At 45.5% G+C, this 26,526-nt stretch overlaps 1 protein-coding gene across 1 annotated transcript; it reads right to left on the reverse strand.

Annotated features, from left to right (window-relative positions):
* Positions 1-1,088: 1,088 nt before the first annotated feature.
* LOC140122988 (vomeronasal type-2 receptor 26-like) lies at positions 1,089-26,298 on the reverse strand. Its single transcript, XM_072144237.1, has 4 exons — positions 25,525-26,298; positions 18,879-19,109; positions 3,533-3,656; positions 1,089-2,126 (listed from the first exon to the last, which is right to left on the reverse strand). The coding sequence occupies exons 1-4, from the start codon at positions 26,296-26,298 to the stop codon at positions 1,219-1,221; spliced, it is 2,037 nt and encodes a 678-aa protein (XP_072000338.1). The 3' UTR covers positions 1,089-1,218.
* Positions 26,299-26,526: the final 228 nt, after the last annotated feature.

Genomic DNA, 26,526 nt, shown 5'->3' on the forward strand with positions numbered 1-26,526 from the left:
TAAGCCGGACAGTTTGGAGACCAATGGAGCCACTGCCTGTTCTCTACAACTAAAGATTCAAAAGTTCGATCAGTCACCGACATTTGTGACATATGTATCCCCTGATGAATCCGCGGGATTGTGGAAGAAACGCGTTGGGACAATTTCCTGCTATGGGACCATCTGATAACGTAGGGTTTCAACAGTAAGGGCGAGTTACACGTTAGAGAAAGCTGTGGACCGTCCTTGTTAGGACGGGAGTTTATGGACGAAAGTAGGTGACATATCAGTATGTAAGGTTCTTAGGTTCTTCACTATCTGTATGAATCTGATGGTCGGAATCCTGCGCCCATGATTGGTAAGAAATTTCCTTTTTTTCCCTTTGCATACTGCTATTATTGTTGTAGCATACACCTTTTCCCTCCATGCATTGGGTTCATACGAATACAAGTTAGTTGACGTATATCTAGGATTGATTGTCACTTACCTGTCCTCAACCAGTGCATATATTTGAGCTGTCCGTTCATGATACATTGCGTGTACATACTGTTAATATTTGTATAGATTTTTTTTCCAATATTTATCTATCTTTGGGGATTCCCCCTGTTATCAGTGGTCATGATGGCACCTCTCTGTGTACCTTGGTACTAAAGTATGTACTCTTTGTCAGTACAATACAGTGGCTAATAGGTGTTGGTGCAATATTTGTGGTAATAGTGGTTTTTATAAATTTTATCAATGAAATAAATGTTAAGTTTTACATTATTCACCTTGCGATGCTATATTGATTTAAGTAGGCCATTGGTACAGTCCCTTACGGACACAATTGTGGATCCATAGTGTGAACAAAGGGCCAGTCTTGAAGCTTTTTTTAATTAACGCTTTAAAAATTTAGGGCAAAAGGCCCCTACATTTCCACTCTCTCCTCGTGTGGGCCACGGTTCTGGCTCGTGTTGTAGATTTTCTATGGGTTTTAACAATAATAAACTGATTCATCAGTTAGAAAAAAAAAATTGCCAAAATGGACACTTCAGTGCAAACAACTCAGCTCTTAAGTTGTAACGTCATAAAACCAAGGCCTCCTGCACCTCCGTGTAGGTCTCACTCATATGTCTTGGTCTACACACAATCGCCTGGACGTCTACAATTAAGAAAGATTAAAAACAAAAGAGAAGAAAAACTCAGACCACAGTCGATGGATAATGATAAGTGAGACTTTAAAAATGGTTATAGATACAGTTATTCATCATAATTAATTTTAATCAACTTTGACTTTTTGTTCAGTTCTGGTCTCAGTAGAATTATGTAACATTTGGGGATGAAGATGCAGCCCAGAAGTCCTGCACTAGAAGCTGAGATGGCGAAAACCTCCACGGCCACCATGTACTTCCCCTTGGTGCTGAGATAGGCCGGGATGAAGGAGATCCACACACTGCAGAAGACCAGCATGCTGAAGGTGATGTACTGAGCCTCGTTGAAGGCATCTGGAAGTTTCCGGGCCAAAAATGCTACAATAAAGCTCAACACCGCCAGGAATCCAATGTAGCCAATGGACAGGAAGAAAGCTACGGCAGATCCCTCATCACATTGTAAGATTATCTTCCCAACCTCTATCTCAGTGTTATAATCAGGGAATGGAGGGGAACAGATCAACCAGGAGACACAGATCACAACTTCTCCTATTATACCGATAACAAGTAAAGATGTGGACAGGTGTCTCCCCATCCACTGCCGCATTGTTCTGCCTGGTTGGATGGTGTGAAAGGCCAAGACTACGGTGACTGTTTTTGCTAAAATTGTAGAAACTGCAAGACTAAAAATGACTTCAAATGTCACTTGTCGGAGCAGACATGACATCCTGGTGGGACGTCCTATGAATAACAGAGGACATAGGAATGACAGGAGTAGAGAGAGGAGAAGGATGTAACTTGGGGTTCGGTTATTGGCTTTGACAATTGCTGTGTTCTTGTGTTTTATAAATATCCCCAACACAACGAGAGTCACAAAACAGAAGAAGAGATTGATGATACTGAGAGATAATCCCAAAATATCTTCATAGGACAGGAACTCAAGTGGTCGCGGGACACAGGCGTCTCTTCCATCATTAGACCAGTGGTCTTCAGGACACTCCACACATCTCTCCATGTCTACAGGAAAGAAAATCAGTTTGTATTTTATCATTTCACTCTCGTCTTCACTACTCTAACTCCCTACTCATCGGTCTTCCACTAAACTCTCTCCTCTACATTTTATTCTTAATGCAGCAGCCAGAATGGTCTCTCAATGCCAACGCTACATGGATACCTCCAGTCTGTGACACTGCACTGGCTGCCCATCATCTTCCATATTCAATTCAAATTAATCACCCTCATCCACAAAGCTCTGCACAGTTAGTATGTGAAGAACATTATAATGAAGAACACATATTGTTCTTCACATACTATTGTGAAGAACATCGTTCGGGCACGTGTCTTCCGATAAGTTAGCAGATGTACGGTACATCTGCAATCTGTTCTTCACTGTGTTCTTACAATGTGTTCTTCACTGTGTTCTTACAATGTGTTCTTTCAGTGAAATCATCTGCAAACATCTGCAATGTGTTCTTCTTTAGTGTTCTTTCAATATGTTCTTTCAGTGAAAAATGCTCGAGTCTCCCATTAACTTCAATGGGGCTCGTTATTTGATACGAGCACTCGAGCATCGGGAAAAGTTCGACCCAAGTAACGAGCACTTGAGCATTTTAATGCTTGCTCATCTCTACTCACAATTTATTATAAAGTGTCAGGTATCTGCCTCTGTTTGACAGATGATTATTAGACACTAAGAACCCACTCATTTTGTCGCAGAAGACTAATACTCTTGGGATAGATGTGCACAAACAAGATGCTAATAATTTCTATCCGCATTTCATGGATGCTCCTAAACTCCAAAAAAAACAAACAAAAGGAAAGAGTTTTGACTACAACTTGGGGTAATGGTTATTATATTGGCTACTGTGGCGGTCGGTTTCTGTATTGGCTAAAATGAGATGCAATGCTACTGTTTAGCTACTAATGTCAGGTTATCAGGGAACCTAATCAGACACATTTACTTTTTTCCGATTTGCTCTGAATTGCATGCGATCGGATTGTGGCGCATTGGCGCCTGCTTCCATGCAACACAAATCGGGGACGTTGCCGTCGGACAACCCGACTGACTCGGACTAACCTCCGAATTTAACTTTCAAAATTGTGTCGCAAGATCAGCACTCACTCAAAAGGTGAAATCCGGCGGACCTGAGCGGGGGAAGCGACACATGCAGGAAATTGGACGCTCGATCTTAGTGAATCGTGGCAGCTCAGAATCCTCGTCGGACATTCCGAATCTGCGGTGTCAACGGGATGGGTAAGTAAATGAGCCTCAATGTTTTTTATGGCCATTATGCTGTCAATCGTAGAGAAGTAAATGTGAATGACAGAGAAAAGATCTCAAATCAGTGAGTTCCACAAAGCTATTTTTATTTAACAGTTAGACAAAGATAGTTTAGACAATTCGGTAAATGTCCGGCACTCACCGGTCTGGTTGGAGATCTCGCCTTCTGCACAGGGGGCGCAGTCGTAGCAGCATTTCTGTTTTCCTTCCTGTGGGACTTTCTTGTATCCGGGGAGACAACTCTCACAACAGACGGAGCGCGGGGTCTGGAATACATACAGTCCGGCGTCACTGTGATGTTTTTTATCTACTATGTAATAATGTCATGCAAACTCTGGTGCAGAGAGCTCATCTATCCCGGGGTTAGCAGGAATCTGCCAGAACATAAGAACCAGCATAATCCAGAGCAATAAACGGAAGAGTGGCCTCACCCAAGTCAATCAAATGTACAGGGACACCAAAAATCAAGGAAGCGATAAACTGAGATCTTTACAGAAAGGGGAAGGTGAGAAGGAAAGCTCAAGGGTAGAGCTTTGGGTTCTAATGTTTGATTTAGGACAAAAATAGTAATGATATGAGAAGTAGGAGAAGAAGAGGCGCCAGGGTGGACAAGGAATATCCAAAAATCTGCAGTAGTAACATGTAAAGAGCACTCACCAAAGAGCTGCTGCCGGTCACTTGGACTATCAATTGGTGAGGAGGGACAGGTACTGCCATGGAAGACTGTAAATCAGCAGGCCCCTAGATTTCGGTAGGGTACTACTCTCATCACAACTTCATTCAGATTATTTTTTGTAGTTATACAAATTACCCGTGGAAAGACGTCAACTTTCATTTTTTTTTACAGCATGTGGTCCTATAACAATCTTATACTTAAATTGCAAGAGAGATTTTGCTCAGTCTATTGCTTGTCCAGACTTGTGGCGACTATTTTCTTCCTTGGTTATCGATAATCTACACCAGAATATCTACCAACTGAGCTAAGCAACTCAAAACCCACATCTTCATTATGCTACATAATAGGACCGGGCGTCAAGCCCTCCACCTTAAATAAGGAACCACTCCTAAAACATAATCTATACCACAAAGAAAAGGAGCTCCTTTTCTTTGTTGTATAGATAAACTATGCAACTCTCTGGACAGCTCCAGTGCTGATCCTTGGCCTAGTTCATGATCTTCCAGTTCCTAGTTCCTGTTTCTCTGTCTTTACTACACCCCTTCCATTATTGGATTTCCTATTTAAATCCAGCCTTGATTATACTTCCTTGCGATATTATTGTGCTTCCAGCCTGTAGTCTAGCTTGTCTCCTTATCTCCTGCGACTGACTTCCCTATTGTGCAACGAACACCTGCCTCAAAACTGAGAGAGATCAAAAAAATTACGAGTTTTTTTTAAAGAATTAACCTCTTCCATTGCTTCCGATGTCCCACCAGCCACCTATCTGACCCATGCTCCCATTTATTTAAAGGGACACGGAAGCTGTGCTACAGGGAGTTTACGGCTGGCCGAGGTGGCCGGCCACTTCCACCCATCCCTATCTCTCAGCACTGTATAGAGAACTGAGAACTGATGCTGTCCGATGAATTTCACCTTTTCCCCAGCCTCCCATGACCTATCCTGCACCTCTTTCCCAGTCTCCCATGACATATCCTGCACCTTTCCCCAGCCTCCCATGACCTATCCGGCACCTTTTTCCCAGCCTCCCATGACCTATCCGGCACCTTTTTTCCATCCTCCCATGACTTATCCTGCACCCTTTTCCCAGCCTCCCATGGCCTATCCTGTACCTTTTTGCCAGGATCCCATGACATATCCTTCACCTTTTTCCCAGCCTCCCAATACCTATCCTGCACCTTTTTCCTAGCCTCCCATGAGCTATCCTGCACCTTTTTGCCAGCCTCCCAATACCTATCGCAACTTTTTCCCAGGCTCCCATGACCTATCCTGCACCTTTCCTCAGCCTCCCATGAGCTATCCTGCACCTTTTTGTCAGCCTCCCAATACCTATCGCAACTTTTTCCCAGGCTCCCATGACCTATCCTGCACCTTTTTCAAAGCCTCCCATAACCTATCCTGCTCCTTTCCCCAGCCTCCCATGACCTATCCTACACGTTTTTCCCAGCCTCCCCTGACTTATCCTGCACCCTTTTCCCAGCCTCCCATGACCTATCATGTACCTTTTTGCCAGCCTCCCATTACCTATCCTGCACCTTTTCCCAGCCTCCTAATACCTATCCTTTTTCCTAGCCTCCCATGACCTATCCTGCACCTTTTTGCCAGCCTCCCAATACCTTTCGCACCTTTTTTCCAAGCCTCCCATGACCTATCCTGCACCTTTTTCCCAGCCTCCCAATACCTATCGCACCTTTTTCCCAGGCTCCCATGACCTATCCTGCACCTTTTTCCAAGCCTCCCATGACCTATCCTGCACCTTTTTCCCATCCTCCCATGACCTTTACTGCACCTTTTTCCAAGACTCCCATGACCTATCTTGCACCTTTCCCCAGCCTCTAGAGATGAGCGTACATGCTCGTCCGAGCTTGATGCTCGGTCGAGCATTAGGGTACTCGAAACTGCTCGTTACTCGGACGAATACTTCGCCCGCTCGAGAAAATGGCAGCTCCCGCCGTTTTGCTTTTTGGCGGCCAGAAACAGAGCCAATCACAAGCCAGGAGACTCTGCACTCCACCCAGCATGACGTGGTACCCTTACACGTCGATAGCAGTGGTTGGCTGGCCAGATCAGGTGACCCTGGGATAGACTAGCCGCTGGCCGCGCTGCTCGGATCATTCTGTCTCTGGATGCCGCTAGGGAGAGAGCTGCTGCTGCTCAGGGAAAGCGTTAGGGTGTTCTATTAGCTTACTGTTAGGCAGGAGTGATTCTCAAAGAACCCAACAGCCCTTCTTAGGGCTACAATAACGTTCTACTTTTTTTATTTTAATTTGCATCTTTTACCATTTTGTGAGGAATTAGCAGGGGGACTTGCTACCGTTGTGTTTAGCTCTTAGTGGCACACATATCCATAGCAAAGACCGAAGTGGGAAAATTCAGTAGGGGTTGGATTTCTATTAGGCAATAACTCAGTGTCATCTCATCTGGCATAGTACTGTGCTTCCTTTGATACTTGGCTAGAAAATAGCCATAGGAGAATACAAACAGCTTCTTGAAGCCTACAGTAGCGTTCTATATATTTGATTTCTGGTTGATCTGCTGGTGACTGTAGTTTCTGCAGTGCATGTACTTGCCAATTCTGAGCAATTTGTAGTGGGACTTGCGACCGCTGTGTTCTGCGCTTAGTGGCGCACATATCCATAGCAAAGGCTGAAGTGGCAAAATTCAGTAGGGGTTGGATTTCTATTAGGCAATAACTCAGTGTCATCTCATCTGGCATAGTACTGTGCTTCCTTTGATACTTGGCTAGAAAATAGCCATAGGAGAATACAAACAGCTTCTTGAAGCCTACAGTAGCGTTCTATATATTTGATTTCTGGTTGATCTGCTGGTGGCTGTAGTTTCTGCAGTGCATGTACTTGCCAATTCTGAGCAATTTGTAGTGAGACTTGCGACCGCTGTGTTCTGCGCTTAGTGGCGCACATATCCATAGCAAAGGCTGAAGTGGCAAAATTCAGTAGGGGTTGGATTTCTATTAGGCAATAACTCAGTGTCATCTCATCTGGCATAGTACTGTGCTTCCTTTGATACTTGGCTAGAAAATAGCCATAGGAGAATACAAACAGCTTCTTGAAGCCTACAGTAGCGTTCTATATATTTGATTTCTGGTTGATCTGCTGGTGACTGTAGTTTCTGCAGTGCATGTACTTGCCAATTCTGAGCAATTTGTAGTGGGACTTGCGACCGCTGTGTTCTGCGCTTAGTGGCGCACATATCCATAGCAAAGGCTGAAGTGGCAAAATTCAGTAGGGGTTGGATTTCTATTAGGCAATAACTCAGTGTCATCTCATCTGGCATAGTACTGTGCTTCCTTTGATACTTGGCTAGAAAATAGCCATAGGAGAATACAAACAGCTTCTTGAAGCCTACAGTAGCGTTCTATATATTTGATTTCTGGTTGATCTGCTGGTGACTGTAGTTTCTGCAGTGCATGTACTAGCCAATTCTGAGCAATTTGTAGTGAGACTTGCGACCGCTGTGTTCTGCGCTTAGTGGCGCACATATCCATAGCAAAGGCTGAAGTGGCAAAATTCAGTAGGGGTTGGATTTCTATTAGGCAATAACTCAGTGTCATCTCATCTGGCATAGTACTGTGCTTCCTTTGATACTTGGCTAGAAAATAGCCATAGGAGAATACAAACAGCTTCTTGAAGCCTACAGTAGCGTTCTATATATTTGATTTCTGGTTGATCTGCTGGTGGCTGTAGTTTCTGCAGTGCATGTACTTGCCAATTCTGAGCAATTTGTAGTGAGACTTGCGACCGCTGTGTTCTGCGCTTAGTGGCGCACATATCCATAGCAAAGGCTGAAGTGGCAAAATTCAGTAGGGGTTGGATTTCTATTAGGCAATAACTCAGTGTCATCTCATCTGGCATAGTACTGTGCTTCCTTTGATACTTGGCTAGAAAATAGCCATAGGAGAATACAAACAGCTTCTTGAAGCCTACAGTAGCGTTCTATATATTTGATTTCTGGTTGATCTGCTGGTGACTGTAGTTTCTGCAGTGCATGTACTTGCCAATTCTGAGCAATTTGTAGTGGGACTTGCGACCGCTGTGTTCTGCGCTTAGTGGCGCACATATCCATAGCAAAGGCTGAAGTGGCAAAATTCAGTAGGGGTTGGATTTCTATTAGGCAAGAACTCAGTGTCATCTCATCTGGCATAGTACTGTGCTTCCTTTGATACTTGGCTAGAAAATAGCCATAGCAATAGGATAGCATTGTTTGGTTTTAAAAACTCAAAAAAAAAACAAAAAACACAAAAAAAAAAAAAAAAACACAAAAAAAAACAAAAAAAAGTAAAAAAAAAAATAAAGTTATAACTCTCATTTTAAAAATGTTTAACCCGAGGGCTAGGGGTAGAGGACGAGGGCGGGGACGTGGGCGTCCAACTACTGCAGGGGTCAGAGGCCGTGGTCCTGGGCGGGGTGAGACACCACCTGCTGATGAGGGAGCAGGGGAACGCCGCAGAGCTACACTCCCTAGGTTCATGTCTGAAGTTACTGGGACTCGTGGTAGAGCACTGTTGAGGCCAGAACAGTGCGAACAGGTGATGTCGTGGATTGCTGACAATGCTTCGAGCAATTTGTCCACCACCAGTCAGTCTTCCACGCAGTCCACCCATGTCACCGAAATCGCCACTCCTCCAGCTCCTGCACCTCAGCCTCCTCCCCCCCAGTCTGCCCCCTCCCAGGAAAATTTGGCATTTGAACCGGCATACTCTGAGGAACTGTTTTCTGGACCCTTCCCACAGTCACAAACCACTTGTCCGGTTGCTGCTGAGCAATTTTCCGATGCCCAGGTTTTCCACCAGTCACAGTCTGTGGGTGATGATGACCTTCTTGACGTAGTGGAAGTGTGTAAAGAGGTGTCCGACGATGAGGAGACACGGTTGTCAGACAGTGGGGAAGTTGTTGTCAGGGCAGGAAGTCCGAGGGGGGAGCAGACTGAGGGATCGGAGGATGATGAGGTGACAGACCCAAGCTGGGTTGAGAGGCCGGGTGAACACAGTGCTTCTGAGACGGAGGAGAGTCCTCGACCTGAACAGGTTGGAAGAGGCAGTGGTGGGGCCAGACGGAGAGGCAGGGCCAGAGCTGGTGCATCAGCGCCACTGTCAACTAGTGAAGCTCCCGTGGTGAGGGCTCTTGCGGCGAGGGCTAGATCTTCAGAAGTGTGGAGGTTCTTTAAGGAAACACCGGATGACCGACGGACTGTGGTGTGCAACATTTGCCAAACCAGGCTCAGCAGGGGTTCCACCACTACTAGCTTAACTACCACCAGTATGCGCAGGCATATGAATGCTAAGCACCCCACTCAGTGGCAACAAGCCCGTTCACCTCCGGCCGTGCACACCACTGCTCCTTCCCCTGTGTCAGCTGCTAGTCAGCCCCCTGCCCAGGACCCTGCCACAAAAACCCCATCGTCGCCTCCACGATCCTCCACAGCATCCACCAGCGTTCAGCTCTCCATACCCCAGACGCTGGAGCGGAAACGCAAATATAGTGCAACCCACCCGCACGCCCAAGCCCTTAATGTGCACATCTCCAGATTGCTTAGCCTGGAGATGCTGCCCTATAGGCTAGTAGAGACCGAGGCCTTTCGCAACCTCATGGCGGCGGCCGCCCCTCGGTATTCGGTCCCCAGCCGCCACTACTTTTCCCGATGTGCCGTCCCAGCCCTGCACCAGCACGTGTCAGACAACATCATCCGTGCCCTGACCAACGCCGTTTCTGACAAGGTCCACCTGACCACGGACACGTGGACGAGTGCTGCCGGGCAGGGCCACTATATATCGCTGACGGCACATTGGGTTAACTTGGTGGAGGCTGGGACCGAGTCTGACCCTGGGGCTGCTCATATACTGCCGACGCCGAGGATTGCGGGGCCTACCTCGGTCCAGGTGTTTCAGGCCTACTATGCCTCCTCCTCCTCCCACCCCTCCTCCACCTCCTCCTCCGAACTACCATCCGTGGGCACGGCGCCATCAGTCGGTAGCTCTAGGCACAGCAGCAGTGCCGTCGCTAAGCGACAGCAGGCGGTGCTCAAACTGCTGAGCCTAGGCGACAAAAGGCACACCGCCCAAGAGCTATTACAGGGCATCACGGCGCAGACTGATCTGTGGCTGGCACCGCTGAACCTCAAGCCGGGAATGGTTGTGTGTGACAACGGCCGTAACCTGGTGGCGGCTCTGCAACTCGGCAGACTGACACATGTGCCATGCCTGGCCCATGTGTTAAATCTGATAGTGCAGCGTTTCCTCAAGACATACCCCAATCTGTCTGATTTGCTCACGAAGGTGCGCCGCATCTGTGCGCATTTCAGGAAGTCCAGCCCAGATGCTGCCACTCTCAGGGCAGCGCAGCGCCGCCTCCAACTGCCCGCTCACCGACTGTTGTGCGACGTGCCCACGAGGTGGAATTCAACACTGACCATGTTATCCAGAGTTTACCAGCAGCGCAGAGCGATTGTAGACTGCCAGATGTCAACTTCCACCAGAACTGGTAGTCAGGTCAGTCAGCTTCCTCAAGTCTACAATGAGGAGTGGACGTGGATGTCTGATATCTGTCAGGTGCTGAGTAACTTTGAGGAGTCAACACAGATGGTCAGTGGCGATGCCGCCATCATCAGCCTCACCATCCCGCTGCTTGGCCTGTTGAAAAACTCTCTGGTCAGCATGAAGTCGGAAGCTTTGCGCTCGTCACAAGAGACGGGGGAAGAATATTCCCTTGTTGATAGCCAAAGCACCCTGAGGTCTGTTTCTCAGCGCATATCGGAGGAGGTGGAGGTGGAGGAGGATGAGGAGGAAGAGGAGGAGAATGTTGGCGAGACACAAGAGGGGACCATTGTTGAGTCCTTCACTGTTCAGCGTGTATGGGCAGAAGAAGAGGAGTTGGAGGAGTTGGAGGAGGAGGAAATGGACAGTCAGGCCAGTGAGGGGAGTGAATTCTTACGCGTTGGTACTCTGGCGCATATGGCAGATTTCATGCTAGGCTGCCTATCCCGTGACCCTCGCGTTCAAAGAATTTATTCCAGCACCGATTACTGGGTGTTCACTCTCCTGGACCCACGGTACAAGCAAAATCTTCCCACTCTCATCCCTGGAGAGGAAAGGAGTGTGAGAATGCATGAATACCAGCAGGCCCTGGTGCACAAGCTGAAACAGTATTTCCCTTCTGACAGCGCTAGCGGCAGAGTGCGTAGTTCTGCGGGACAAGTAGCGAGGGAGAGTAGGCGAGCAGGCAGCTTGTCCAGCACTGGCAAGGGTACGCTTTACAAGGCTTTTGCCAGCTTTATGTCACCCCAGCAAGACACTGTCACCTGTCCCCAGTCTCGGCAGAGTAGGGCTGATCTTTACAGAAAGATGGTGAGGGAGTACGTAGCTGACCATACCATCGTCCTAAATGATCACACAGCTCCCTACAACTACTGGGTTTCAAAGCTAAACATGTGGCACGAACTGGCGCTGTACGCCTTGGAGGTTCTTGCCTGCCCTGCCGCTAGCGTCTTGTCCGAGCGGGTTTTCAGTGCAGCTGGTGGCATCATCACCGATAAGCGTACACGCCTGTCGACTGACAGCGCTGACAGGCTGACGCTTATTAAAATGAATAAAGGCTGGATTTCTCAGAATTTCCAATCTCCACCAGGTGAAGGAAGCTCAACCTGAATAATTGATCCACTCCTCCTCCTCCTCCTCATTTTCCTCCTTCTCCTCCTCTTTGTACAGTAAAGCAGAGGAAACTGGCTATTTTTTGACAGGGCCCACTGGCTCTTGCTATAGTACTTCATGCATTTAATTTTTCTGGAGGGCCACCTACCCGGTCCTCTGTTTGAAACAATTTTTGTGAGTGCCACATACAGGCACTCAATCTATTCCATTTTACTGCAGGGCCACCTACCTGCTCCTCTGGTTTGAACAATTTTTGGGACTGCCACATACAGGCACTCAATCTATTCCATTTTACTGGAGGGCCACCTACCTGCTCCTCTGGTTTGAAACATTTTTGGGACTGCCACATACAGGCACTCAATCTATTCCATTTTACTGCAGGGCCACCTACCTGCTCCTCTGGTTTGAACAATTTTTGGGACTGCCACATACAGGCACTCAATCTATTCCATTTTACTGGAGGGCCACCTACCTGCTCCTCTGGTTTGAACAATTTTTGGGACTGCCACATACAGGCACTCAATCTATTCCATTTTACTGGAGGGCCACCTACCTGCTCCTCTGGTTTGAAACATTTTTGGGACTGCCACATACAGGCACTCAATCTATTCCATTTTACTGCAGGGCCACCTACCTGCTCCTCTGGTTTGAACAATTTTTGGGACTGCCACATACAGGCACTCAATCTATTCCATTTTACTGCAGGGCCACCTACCTGCTCCTCTGGTTTGAAACATTTTTGGGACTGCCACATACAGGCACTCAATCTATTCCATTTTACTGCAGGGCCACCTACCTGCTCCTCTGGTTTGAAACATTTTTGGGACTGCCACATACAGGCACTCAATCTATCCCATTTTACTGGAGGGCCACCTACCTGCTCCTCTGGTTTGAAAAATGTTTGGGACTGCCACATACAGGCACTATCCAAATTAAATTGTCTCCATAGCAGCCTCCACACGTTGTCTCCATTGCTACCTCCAAAAGTCGTCCATATAGCTGCCTCCATACATCGTCCCTTTATCAAACGAGGTGTGTCAGGCAGAAATTTGGGTTGTTTTCATGGATTCCACATCAAAGTTGTTAACTTTGTCGCCACCCTGCTGTGTTATCCACAAAATATACTGGCAAACTTTTACCATTTACGGATATTATTTCAGCGCTTCTTGCGCAGATGTTTACATTCCCCTCACCCGGCATATCCTAAACTTATAAGAACGCTACTACACTTGATCTTATACAAAAGGTTCTTAGAAGTGCTGTTTGGGGAGTAGCCTAGAGACAGGGGCTTGGATTGGCGAAAGCTCGCCTGGCAGCGGAACGCCAGCTCCATGCGCATCATGCGCTTCTTGCGCATCTGTTTACATTCCCCTCACCCGCCATATCCCAAACTTATGAGAACGCTACTACACTTAACTTGGTGCAGGCTGGGACCGAGTCTGACCCTGGGGCTGGTCATATACTGCCGACGCAGAGAATTGCGGGGCCTACCTCGGTCCAGGTCTCAAAGGCCTACTATACCTCCTCCCACCCCTCCTCCACCTCCTCCTCCTCCGAATTACCATCCGTGGGCATGGCGCCATCAGTCGGTAGCTCTAGGCACAGCAGCAGTGCCGTCGCTAAGCGACAGCAGGCGGTGCTGAAACTGCTGAGCCTAGGCGATAAAAGGCACACCGCCCAAGAGCTATTACAGGGCATTCCACATCAAAGTTGTTAACTTTGTCGCCACCCTGCTGTGTAATCCCCAAAATATACTTGCAAACTTTTACCATTTAGGGATATTATTTCAGCGCTTCTTGCGCATCTGTTTACATTCCCCTCACCCGGCATATCCTAAACTTATAAGAACGCTACTACACTTGATCTTATACAAAAGGTTCTTAGAAGTGCTGTTTGGGGAGTAGCCTAGAGACACGGGCTTGGATTGGCGAAAGCTCGCCTGGCAGCGGAGCGCCAGCTCCATGCCAAGATCCAACTAACATAGTTTTAACTGCAGCACCTTTAATCTACTACTAGTTCACTGCCTCCATACATGGTCCCCTTATCAAACGAGCTGTGTCAGGCAGAATTTTGGGTTGTTTTCATGGCTTCCATGTTAACTTTGTCGCCACCCTGCTGTGTAATCCACAAAATATACTGGCAAACTTTTATCATGTACCGATATTATTTGAGCGCTTCTTGCTCACCTCCTTTGGTTCCTCTCTGCTACCCATTGGTTTGAAGCCTGAGTCCATTTAGGGTATGTTGCCATGCCTGCCGCTGCTGCCGCTGCCTCTGCATGCCGTCCCCTATAGTGTCAGGGTCAATTATTGGATGTTTTAGATGCTATCTAGCTTCATTCTGTCACTCTGTCATGGCCATGCTGTTGCCCATAATTTTGGCATAATGGTGCGATTATGCAGCCTCAGAGGCATCCATGCATGCTGCCCCTGCTGTTTCCTGTCCATTTCCGTGGTGTTTCCATCCTTTTCTGAGGTTCCCAGGTGTTTGGCCAAGCTTCCCTGTGCAGAGCCTTGGTCCCCTTGAAAAATGCTCGAGTCTCCCATTGACTTCAATGGGGTTCGTTATTCGAGACGAGCACTCGAGCATCGGGAAAAGTTCGTCTCGAATAACGAGTACCCGAGCATTTTAGTGTTCGCTCATCTCTACCAGCCTCCCATGACCTATCCTGCAACTTTTTCCCAGCCTCCTATGACCTATCCTGCACCTTTCCCCAGCCTCCCATGACCTATCCTGCACCTTTTTCCCATCCTCCCATGACCTTTACTGCACATTTTTCCAAGACTCCCATGACCTATCTTGCACCTTTCCCCAGCCTCCCATGACCTATCCTGCAACTTTTTCCCAGCCTCCTATGACCTATCCTGCACCTTTCCCCAGCCTCCCATGACCTATCCTGCACCTTTTTCCCATCCTCCCATGACCTTTACTGCACCTTTTTCCAAGACTCCCATGACCTATCTTGCACCTTTCCCCAGCCTCCCATGACCTATCCTGCAACTTATTCCTAGTCTTCCATGACATATCCTGCACCTTTTTTCCAGTCTTCCATGACCTATCCTGCTCCTTTCCCCAGCCTCAAATGACCTATCCTGCACCTTTTTCCCAGCCTCAAATGACCTATCCTGCACCTTTTTTACAGCCTCCCATGACCTTTCCTGCACCTTTTTTACAGCATCCCATGACCTATCCTGCACCTTTTTCCCAGCCTCCCATGACCTATCCTGCAACTTTTTCCCAGCCTCCCATGACCTATCCTGCAACCTAATCCCACCCTCCCATGACCTATCCTGAACCTTTTTCCCAGCCTCCCATGACCTATGCTGCACCTTTCCCGAACCTCCCATGACCTATCTCGCACCTTTTTCCTAGCCTCCCATAACCCATCCTGCACCTTTCCTCAGCCTCCCATGACCTATCCTGCACTTTTTTTTACCATCCTCGCATGACCTATACTGCACCTTTTTCCCAGCCTCCCATGACCTATCCTGCACCTTTCCTCAGCCTCCCATGACCTATCCTGCACTTTTTTCCCATCCTCCCATGACCTATACTATACCTTTTTCCCAGACTCCCATGACCTATCCTGCACCTTTTCCCAGCCTCCCAAGACCTATCCTGCAACTTTTTCCCAGCCTCCCATGACCTATACTGCAGCTTTCCTCAGCCTCCCATGACCTATCCTGCACCTTTTCCCAGCCTCCCAAGACCTATCCTGCAACTTTTTCCCAGCCTCCCATGACCCATCCTGCAGCTTTCCTTAGCCTCCCTTGACCTATCCTGAACCTTTTTCCCAGCCTCCCATGACCTATACTGCACCCTTTTCCCAGCCTCCCATGACCTATCCTGCACCTTTCCTCAGCCTCCCATGACCTATCCTGCACCATTTTCCCATCCTCCCATGACCTATACTGCACCTCTTTCCCAGACCCCAAGACCCATCCTGCACCTTTCCCACCTCCCATGACCTATCCTGCACCTTTCCTCAGCCTCCCATGACCTATCCTCCACCTTTTTCCCATCCTTCCATGACCTATCCTGCAACCTAATCCCAGCCTCCCATGACCTATCCTGAACCTTTTTCCCAGCCTCCCATGACCTATCCTGCACCTTTCCCAAGCCTCCCATGACCTATCCTGCACCTTTTTCCTAGCCTCCCATGACCTATCCTGCGCCTTTTTCTCAGCCTCCCATGACCTATCATGCACCTTTTTCCCAGCCTCCCATGACCTATCCTGCAACCTATTCCCTGCCTCCCATGACCTATCCTGCAACTTATTCCCAGCTTCCCATGACCTATCCTGCACCTTTTACCCATGCTCCCAGACCTATCATGAACTTTTTTCCCAGCCTCCCATGACCTATACTGCACCTTTCCCAAGCCTCCCATGACCTTTCCTGCACCTTTTTCGCAGCCTCCCATGACCTATCCAGCAACTTTTTCGCAGCCTCCCATGACCTATCCAGCAACTTTTTCGCAGCCTCCCATGACCTATCCTGCACATTTTTCGCAGCCTCCCATGACCTATCCAGCAACTTTTTCGCAGCCTCCCATGACCTATCCTGCACATTTTTTCCAGCCTTTTATGATCTATCCTGCAACTTTTTTCCAGCCTTCCATGACTTATCCTGAACCTTTTTCCCAGCCTCCCATGACCTATCCTACAACTTTCCCAAGCCTCCCATGACCTATCTTGCACCTTTCCTCAGCCTCCCATGACCTATCCTGCACCTTTTTCTTATCCTCCCATGACCTAAACTGCACCTTTTTCCCAGACTCCCATGACCCATCCTGCACCTTTCCCCGCCTTCCATGACCTATCCTTCACCTTTCCTCAGCCTCCCATGACCTATCCTGCACCTTTTTCCCATCGTCCCATGACCTATACTGCACCTTTTTCCCAGCCTCCCATGACCTATCCTGCAACTTTTTCCCAACCTTCCATGACCTATCCTGCACCTTTTTCCAGCCTCCCATGACCTATCCTGCACCTTACCCAAGCCTCCCATGACCTATCCTGCACCTTTTTCCCAGCCTCCCATGACCTATCCTGCACCTTTTTTCCAGCCTCCCATGACCTATACTGCACCTTTTTCCCAGCCTCCCATGACCTATCCTGCAACTTTTTTCCAACCTTCCATGACCTATCCTGCACCTTTTCCCATTCCCCCATGACCTATCCTGCACCTTTCCCAAGCCTCCCATGACCTTTCCTGCACCTTTTTCGCAGCCTCCCATGACCTATCCAGAAACTTTTTCGCAGCCTCCCATGACCTATCCAGCAACTTTTTCGCAGCCTCCCATGACCTATCCTGCACATTTTTCGCAGCCTCCCATGACCTATCCAGCAACTTTTTCGCAGCCTCCCATGACCTATCCTGCACATTTTTTCCAGCCTTTTATGATCTATCCTGCAACTTTTTTCCAGCCTTCCATGACTTATCCTGAACCTTTTTCCCAGCCTCCCATGACCTATCCTACAACTTTCCCAAGCCTCCCATGACCTATCTTGCACCTTTCCTCAGCCTCCCATGACCTATCCTGCACCTTTTTCTTATCCTCCCATGACCTAAACTGCACCTTTTTCCCAGACTCCCATGACCCATCCTGCACCTTTCCCCGCCTTCCATGACCTATCCTGCACCTTTCCTCAGCCTCCCATGAACTATCCTGCACCTTTTTCCCATCGTCCCATGACCTATACTGCACCTTTTTCCCAGCCTCCCATGACCTATCCTGCAACTTTTTACCAACCTTCCATGACCTATCCTGCACCTTTTTCCAGCCTCCAATGACCTATCCTGCACCTTTCCCAAGCCTCCCATGACTTATCCTGCACCTTTTTCCCAGCCTCCCATGACCTTTCCTGCACCTTTTTCCCAGCCTCCCATGACCTATCCTGCACCTTTTTCCCATCGTCCCATGACCTATACTGCACCTTTTTCCCAGCCTCCCATTATTAGTAATATAGACCTATCCTGCAACTTTTTCCCAACCTACCATGACCTATCCTGCACCTTTTCCCATTCCCCCATGACCTATCCTGCACCTTTCCCAAGCCTCCCATGACCTATCCTGCACCTTTTTCCCAGCCTCCCATGACCTTTCCTGCACCTTTTTCCCAGCCTCCCATGACCTATCCTGCACATTTTTTCCAGCCTTTTATGATCTTTCCTGCACCTGTTCTGCCGCTTCCCATGACCTATCCTGCACCTTTTTCCCAGCCTCCCATGACCTATCCTAAACCTTTTTCCCAGCCTCCCATGACCTATCCTTCACCATTTTCTCAGCCTCCCATGACCTATCCTGCACCTTTTTCCCAGCCTCCCATGACCTATCCTGCACCTTTTTCCCAGCCTCCCATGACCTATACTGCACATTTTCCCAGCCTCCCATGACCTATCCTGCACATTTTTTCCAGCCTCCCATGACCTATCCTGCACCTTTCCCCAGCCTCCCATGACCTTATCCTGCACCTTTTTCGCAGCCTCCCATGACCTATACTGCACCTTTTTCGCAGCCTCCCATGACCTATCATTTTTTATTTTTGCCTTCTCCTGGATTAACACAAAATAAGATGTAGGTTGGACTTATTGGACTGATGTCTTCTTCTAACTAAACCATTTCAATGTACATGAAATAACATAGCGGTAGAGCTGACTAAGGTGTAACCTCCATGTGTATGGGTAGAATTTGGTAAAACCTGGCACCAGGTACAAAGTCCTAAATAATTAAACAGAGAAGTTTTTATTTTTGTAACATTGGGGCCATTTTCATTCCTTTTCAATTACTTTTTAGCATTAAGATTGACAAGTTGTAAAGCTGCAGAGTATTTCTCACCCAGCGGAAGCTGCGGCCAGGACTCCACATTATGTCATCTACCATACATACTCGAGTATAAGCCTAGTTTTTCAGCACAAAAAACAAATAAATGTGCTGAAAACCCAAACTCGCCTTATACTCGGGTAAAAAAAATCTAGGTTTAACCAGGTTTTTGTGGTAAAATTAGGGGCCTTGGCTTATACTTGGGTCGCTTATACTCGAGTATATACGGTACTTCTTATTACATAAATAATAATAAAGAAGACTAGAAGACGCGTCTACATGAAGAATCCTCTAGACTGCAGAGTGTAATAAACCTTATTCACCTGCAAATACTGATAGTTCCAATTCCAGATAATTGAACGTTCATTTATAGAAAACTGGTGGCGACCGTTGTCTTCATAGAAATGTCCGACCGTGCGCTCCCTCACTGAATGGTTCGCGTATATGTAATAATTTACCAGGTCAAATCCAGAGGGAAAGTTTCCTTTAGCATCAAAGTAAATGGATTCTCCTCCAGTAGTTGTAAAATGAACTCTTCTTATATATTTATTGAGCTAAAAGGGAGAGCAAACAAATTAGAAAAAGCTGAAAAATATAGAAAATATGGACGGAGATCCATGGGGTTAATCATATTATATGTAGAAATGGTCCAGGACAAGATAAAGGGTTTACCAGGTGATATCAGTAACCAGAGGAGCAATCACTGAAAAAAAACAAAAATTACTAGGAGTTTGGCAAAAACTATTACTTTCACCACATAGTAATCATCCAAAACCCTAGATGCTAATAGTGCTCCCTGCATGATGATTATTAGTAATAGTGCCCCCAGTATGATGATTATTAGTAATAGTGCCCCCAGTATGATGATTATTAGTAATATAGCCCCCAGTATGATGATTATTAGTAATATAGCCCCCAGTATGATGATTATTAGTAATTGTGCCCCCAGTATGATGATGATTATTAGTAATAGTGCCCCCAGTATGATGATTATTAGTAATATAGCCCCCAGTATGATGATTATTAGTAATATAGCCCCCAGTATGATGATGATTATTAGTAATAGTGCCCCCAGTATGATGATTATTAGTAATAGTGTCCTCAGTATGATGATTATTAGTAATATAGCCCCCAGTATGATGATTATTAGTAATAGTGCCCCCACCAGTATGATGATTATTAGTAATAATGCCCCCCCCCCCAGTATGATGATTATTAGTAATAATGCCACCCCAGTATGATGATTATTAGTAATAGTGCCCCCCAGTATGATGATTATTAGTAATAATACCCCCAGTATGATGATTATTAGTAATAGTTCCCCCCAGTATGATGATTATTAGCAATAGTGCCCCCAGTGTGCTGATTATTAATAATAGTGCCCCCCAATATGATTATTAGCAATAGTGCTTCCCAGTATGCTGATTATTAGTAATAGTGCCCCCCCAGTATGCTGATTATTAGTAATAGTGCCCCCAGTATGATGATTATTAGTAATAGTGCCACCCAGTATGATGATTATTAGTTATAGTGCCCCCAGTATGATGATTATTAGTAATAGTGTCCTCAGTATGATGATTATTAGTAATATTGCCCCCAGTATGATGATTATTAGTAATAGTGCCCCCAGTATGATGATTATTAGTAATAGAGCCCTCACCAGTATGATGATTATTAGTAATAATGCCCCACACCAGTATGATGATTATTAGTAATAATGCCCCCCCCCCAGTATGATGATTATTAGTAATAGTGCCCCCCAGTATGATTATTATTAATAGTGCCCCCCAGTATGATGATTAGTAGTAATAATGCCCCCAGTATGATGATTATTAGTAATAGTTCCCCCAGTATGATGAGTATTTGTAATAGTGCCCCCAGTGTGCTGATTATTAATAATAGTGCCCCCCAATATGATGATTATTAGCAATAGTGCTTCCCAGTATGATGATTATTAGTAATAGTGCCCCTCAGTATGATGATTATTAGTAATAGTACCCCCATAATGCTGATTATTAGTAATAGTGCCCTCCAGTATGCTGATTATTAGTAATAGTGCCCCCAGTATGATGATTATTAGTAATAGTGTCCCCAGTATGATGATTTTTAATAATAGTGCCCCCCAGTATGATGATTATTAATAATAGTGCCCCCAGAATGCTGATTATTATTAATAGTACCCCCAGTATTCTGATTATTAGTAATAGTGACCCCCATAATGCTGATTATTAGTAATAGTGCCTGCAGTATGCTGATTATTAGTAATAGTACCCCCATAATGCTGATTATTAGTAATAGTGCCCCCAGTATGATTATTATTAGTAATAGTGCCCCCAGTATGATGATTATTAGTAATAGTGCCCCCAGTGTGCTTATTATTAGAAATAGTACCTCCAGTATGATTATTATTATTAATAGTGCCCCCAGTATGATAATTATTAGTAATAGTGCCCCCGGTGTGCTTTTTATTAGAAATAGTACCTCCAGGATGTTGATTATTAGAAATAGTGCCCCCAGTATGATATTTATTAGTAATAGTGCCCCCAGTATGATGATTATTAGTAATAGTGCTCCCGGAATGCTGATTATTAGTAATTGTGCCCCCTGTATGATGATTATTATTAATACTGCACCCAGTATGATGACTATTAGTAATAGTGCCCCCCAGTATGATTATTATTTGTAATAGTGCCCCCAGTATGCAGATTATTAGTAATACTGCCCCCATTATGATGATTATCAGTAATAATGTCCCAAGTATGATGATTATCAGTAATAGTGCTCCCGGAATGCTGATTATTAGTAATTGTGCCCCCTGTATGATGATTATTATTAATACTGCACCCAGTATGATGACTATTAGTAATAGTGCCCCCCAGTATGATTATTATTTGTAATAGTGCCCCCAGTATGCAGATTATTAGTAATACTGCCCCCATTATGATGATTATCAGTAATAGTGCCCCCAGTATGATGATTATTAGTAATAGTGCCCCCAGCATCATGATTATTAGTAATAGTACCCCCAGTATGATGATTATTAGTAATAGTGCCCACAATATGCTGATTATTAGTAATAGTGCCCCCCAGTATGATGATTATTAGTAATAGTGCCCCCAGTATGATGATTTTTAATAATAGTGCCCCCCAGTATGATGATTATTAGTAATAGTGCCCCCCAATATGATGATTATTAGCAATAGTGCTTCCCAGTATGCTGATTATTAGTAATAGTGCCCCCCAGTATGATGATTATTATTAATAGTGCCCACAATATGCTGATTATTAGTAATAGTGCCCCCCAGTATGATGATTATTATTAATAGTGCCCACAATATGCTGATTATTAGTAATAGTGCCCCCCAGTATGATGATTATTAGTAATAGTGTCCCCAGTATGATGATTTTTAATAATAGTGCCCTCCAGTATGATGATTATTAATAATAGTGCCCCCAGAATGCTGATTATTATTAATAGTACCCCCGTATTCTGATTATTAGTAATAGTGACCCCCATAATGCTGATTATTAGTAATAGTGCCCCCAGTATGCTGATTATTAGTAATAGTGCCTGCAGTATGCTGAATATTAGTAATAGTACCCCCATAATGCTGATTATTAGTAATAGTGCCCCCAGTATGATTATTATTAGTAATAGTGCCCCCAGTATGATGATTATTAGTAATAGTGCCCCCAGTGTGCTTATTATTAGAAATAGTACCTCCAGTATGATGATTATTAGTAATATAGCCCCCAGTATGATGATTAGTAATAGTGCCCCCGGTGTGCTTTTTATTAGAAATAGTACCTCCAGGATGCTGATTATTAGAAATAGTGCCCCCAGTATGATATTTATTAGTTATAGTGCCCCCAGTATGATGATTATTAGTAATAGTGCTCCCGGAATGCTGATTATTAGTAATAGTGCCCCCAGTATGATGATTGTTAGTAATAGTGCCCCCAGTATGATGATTATTAGTAATAGTGCTCCCGGAATGCTGATTATTAGTAATTGTGCCCCCAGTATGATGATTATTATTAATACTGCACCCAGTATGATGATTATTAGTAATAGTGCCCCCCAGTATGATTATTATTTGTAATAGTGCCCCCAGTATGCAGATTATTAGTTATACTGCCCCCATTATGATGATTATCAGTAATAATGTCCCAAGTATGATGATTATCAGTAATAGTGCCCCCAGTATGCTGATTATTATTAACATTGCCTCCAGTATGATCATTTTTAGTAATAGTTCCCCCAGTATGATGATTATTAGTAATATTGCCCCTAGTATGATGATTATTAGCAATAGTGTCCCCAGTATGATGATTATTAGTATTAGTGCCCCCAGTGTGATGATTATTAGTAATTCTGCCCCCATTATGATGATTATCGGTAATAATGTCCCCAGTATGATGATTATTAGTAATATAGCCCCCAGTATGATGACTATTAGTAATAGTGCCCCCAGTATGATGACTATTAGTAATAGTGCCCCCAGTATGATGATTATTAGTAATAATGCCCCTAGTATGATGATTATTAGCAATAGTGCCCCCAGTATGATGATTATTAGTAATAGTCCCGGCGGTATGATGAACAGCTGCTGCTTTTTACCCTGTATACACCACTGTGTAGTGAAAGAGATAGCATAGGGCTGGCCATGGCCTTGGTGATAGCTCCTACGCTTACCAGGGCAGTACAAAGTCTAATTAGGTACCACCTTTGGGACCAGTTCCTGTATAAGGCACAATAGGGTCAGTGACCACCTATATTCATCAGACTCCTGTGTCCATCCTCACCTACTGGACTGGGCACTTCCTGATGCTCACCACTGCTGGTTTATTTCCTAATTGTGTGGTACAAATGTTTTTTTTTGTAGTGGGCCTATAATTATAAGTGACTTTAGATTGTGGGGCTCATTTACTAAGGGTCGCGCTGTGCAGTTTCACCAGACTGTGCACCATTTTTGGGGATTACACGGCTTGAATAGATATATAAGAAGTGTCTGCGCTGGGATTTGGCCGCACATGATCGGTTTTTGGCACAGCTGCGCTGCTTCCATGCGACACATATCAGTGGCGGGAGGGGCGGCTGTCGGACGATCCGATTAATTCTGACTGAGCGTGGGATTTAACTTTCAAATTGTGTCACAAGATCAAGTACTTACATGCACCAGAAAGAAGAAGGTGAACTCTGTCAGACCTGAGCGGGGAAGCAACACATGCAGGATATCGAGTAATCGCCGCACAGTGCATTATTGTTGGACACTGCACTTTCGGGGAACTCGCTGGATTGGGTAAGTAAATGTGCCCCTTTGTATCTCCCTGCCACTTACCTGCTTATGGAACGCTACTACACAGAGCTGCCACCAACCGAAATTATGTGGTAACGCGGCGTCTGCACCAGGACTGCCCACATACCCCCAGATACAGACTCCTCTATGTGCCGTACCTGGACACATACAGCTTATAGCTACACAGTCATTCACAGGGTTACACAGCTTAGTGGGAATCCAACTCTCCAAAAGTACTGGGGATGTGTAGAGCCACAAGGTAAAACTTACTATAGGACAATTTAATATACAAAAGTGCAATGTTTATAGGTTACAATAAATAGTGAAATAAACAGACATACATAAAAGCAAAACAGTAAAAATAAATAGGGATAAAATAACAGCCTGGCAAAGTGATCCCCGGAGGAGAAACCGAATAAGTCCTCGGACAGCTCTGCAAAGCTTGGTTGCATTTTCTGAAACTGACCCCTAGTGAATTCTGGTGAAGGCTCTTTTTATATAACTATCTTACCCGCCCCTATGTCATGTGAGAAGGGGCGTGGCTGCACCTGGATCAAGGTGGGGAAGATGGGGACATATTTCCTAATCATGCCATATGTTCTACCAGGGGTCATGTAAGAAGATACTTTCAGCATGAGGTCCAATAATACCAAACACCCCCATGAAATCCTGAGCTCATTGTCTGACACCTATTTTGTTGGCTTCCTGACTCCAGAATCCATGGTGCTTGAAACCCTAGGAACCTCGGAGGATTCTGATCATAGATTCAGTGACAAGAAATCGAAATTCCTGATTTATGACAAGCCTGGCTATGAAGTATACATAAAATACACACACAGAGGGATCTGGGGACACGGAGGAAACACAGAGGGGGTGGAGGAAACATTTGCCCTAGGGACAGGTGAGAATCTTGTAGCCAAGGTGGTATTAGCTCCATCATACTCCATGCCTCATCATTCTAGCTTCCCAGGACACTGCATGGAATATAAAGAATATAGGTATATAGGTATATAATACCTACTTACCGTATATACTTACCGTATATACTCGTGTATAAGCCGAGTTTTTCAGCACAAAAAAATGTGTTACACCTCGGGTTATACGCGAGGGTATAAAAAAGAAACTTCTATAATTGCCTGCCTGATGCTCCCCACGGCTCCTCTTCCTTCAGCTCTTCATCTGTAACAAAGCGCTCATAGACGCGTCCATACTGTGCGCCGGCAGGTAGAGCTCAGGGACGCCTCTGTGTCCGCTTTTTTACTGAAGAAGAGCTGAAGGAAGAGGAGACGCAGGGAGCATCGGGCATCACTGGAAGGTGAGTATAGTATTTTTTTATACCCTATAGGCTGCAGGATCATTCATCAATAGGGGCAGCTGGATGCAGGGAGTTCCAAAAGTGGGGGGGGGGGGTCACTGCAGGGCATTTCATTACTCGGGGAGGCTGTGACCAATGTATTTCACACCCTAGGCTTTTCCTTGAGTCAATAAGTTTTTCCAGTTATTTAGGGGCCTCGGATTATACTCGGGTTGACATATACTCAAGTATACACGGAATTGTTTTTTGGAGGGTTGGACATAATTCGGCAATCACCATTTTATCTCCATCAGTTACTTTTATACACTATAACTTCAGTGAAGTTTTGCAATGTGAAGCGTCCGGAGATCTCACCTTCCAGGCATTTGTTGAGATTTGGGTTCTAGATAATTCGGGTCGTTCTTGCCCTTTGTATAAATCTATGAGATCATGTAGGGCGTAAGCCACAATATACACTGCAGAATAAACTCGGAAGGTGTGACGGAAATTGTCTACCTCAAAGAGAGAGTGATACAACCTACCGAGGTCGTCTCTTTTACCACATGGTTTCAGTGAACGTTTACAATGTACAAAGCAACAAGACAGATAGTCCTCCCATACATCATAGAGTATCGTCATGTTCGGGTATTTGAATGGACCGGCTGTGTTTAAATGTTTTTGAAATGCGGGAATTCTTCCTTTTTGGAGGGTGAGCTGCAGAGATCCGTGCATTGTGATCATAAACAGTAAATCTTCTGGAAAGATGAGTGAGATTACGATAATAACTTTCCTCGGATTGTTAATATCATTCAACATAATGAACAATGACCGTAGGCCGTACGAGTTACCAATAAATATAACCACATCACAATCCGTCTTCTGGATGTGATGTAATGTATTCCATGTAAAATAAGAATCAAAATCTTTCACGAAATCTCTGAAAGCTACGCAGACGCCGCTCCGCGTGATGACGTTGTAGAGCTCCATGCTGGCGCGTCGGCTGCTCTCGTCATCTGCTGTCACCATCCCCACCCAGCTCCAGCCAAAATGCTTCAGAAGAAGAGCCAGGGCTTCATACTGCGCGGACTCCTCAGGGACTGTGCGATAGAAATAAGGGAAGCGGAGCTTGTCGTTAAATATAGACTCCATCGCTCCATAACTGATCTGTGGGGAGAGAATTATCAACAAAAATGGTTTTACCATAGTAGAAGAAAATCATCACAAAAATCACCAACTAATTTTCTATCTGAATTGTTATTTCAGCTGTGTTCCTTCTACATTACATCATTTCCAAGGCCAAGGGCGTAACTAGTCTAAGATGGACCCCATATAAGACATCTGAATGGGACTCCCTTCCTTACACATATCTGTCATTGC

This window comes from Engystomops pustulosus, chromosome 3 (assembly GCF_040894005.1).
Source record: "Engystomops pustulosus chromosome 3, aEngPut4.maternal, whole genome shotgun sequence".
Lineage (NCBI taxonomy): Eukaryota > Metazoa > Chordata > Amphibia > Anura > Leptodactylidae > Engystomops > Engystomops pustulosus.

What these genes read in the sequence shown, in the direction of transcription:
- LOC140122988 (XM_072144237.1), bottom strand. Translation starts at nt 26,298, where the DNA reads ATGGAGTCTATATTTAACGACAAGCTCCGCTTCCCTTATTTCTATCGC. An exon ending in TCTCAACAAATGCCTGGAAG is followed by an intron (nt 19,110 to 25,524) that starts GTGAGATCTCCG and finishes TCTCCCTTTTAG; the next exon opens with CTCAATAAATATATAAGAAG. An exon ending in GGAACTATCAGTATTTGCAG is followed by an intron (nt 3,657 to 18,878) that starts GTGAATAAGGTT and finishes TATGTATTCCAG; the next exon opens with ACCCCGCGCTCCGTCTGTTG.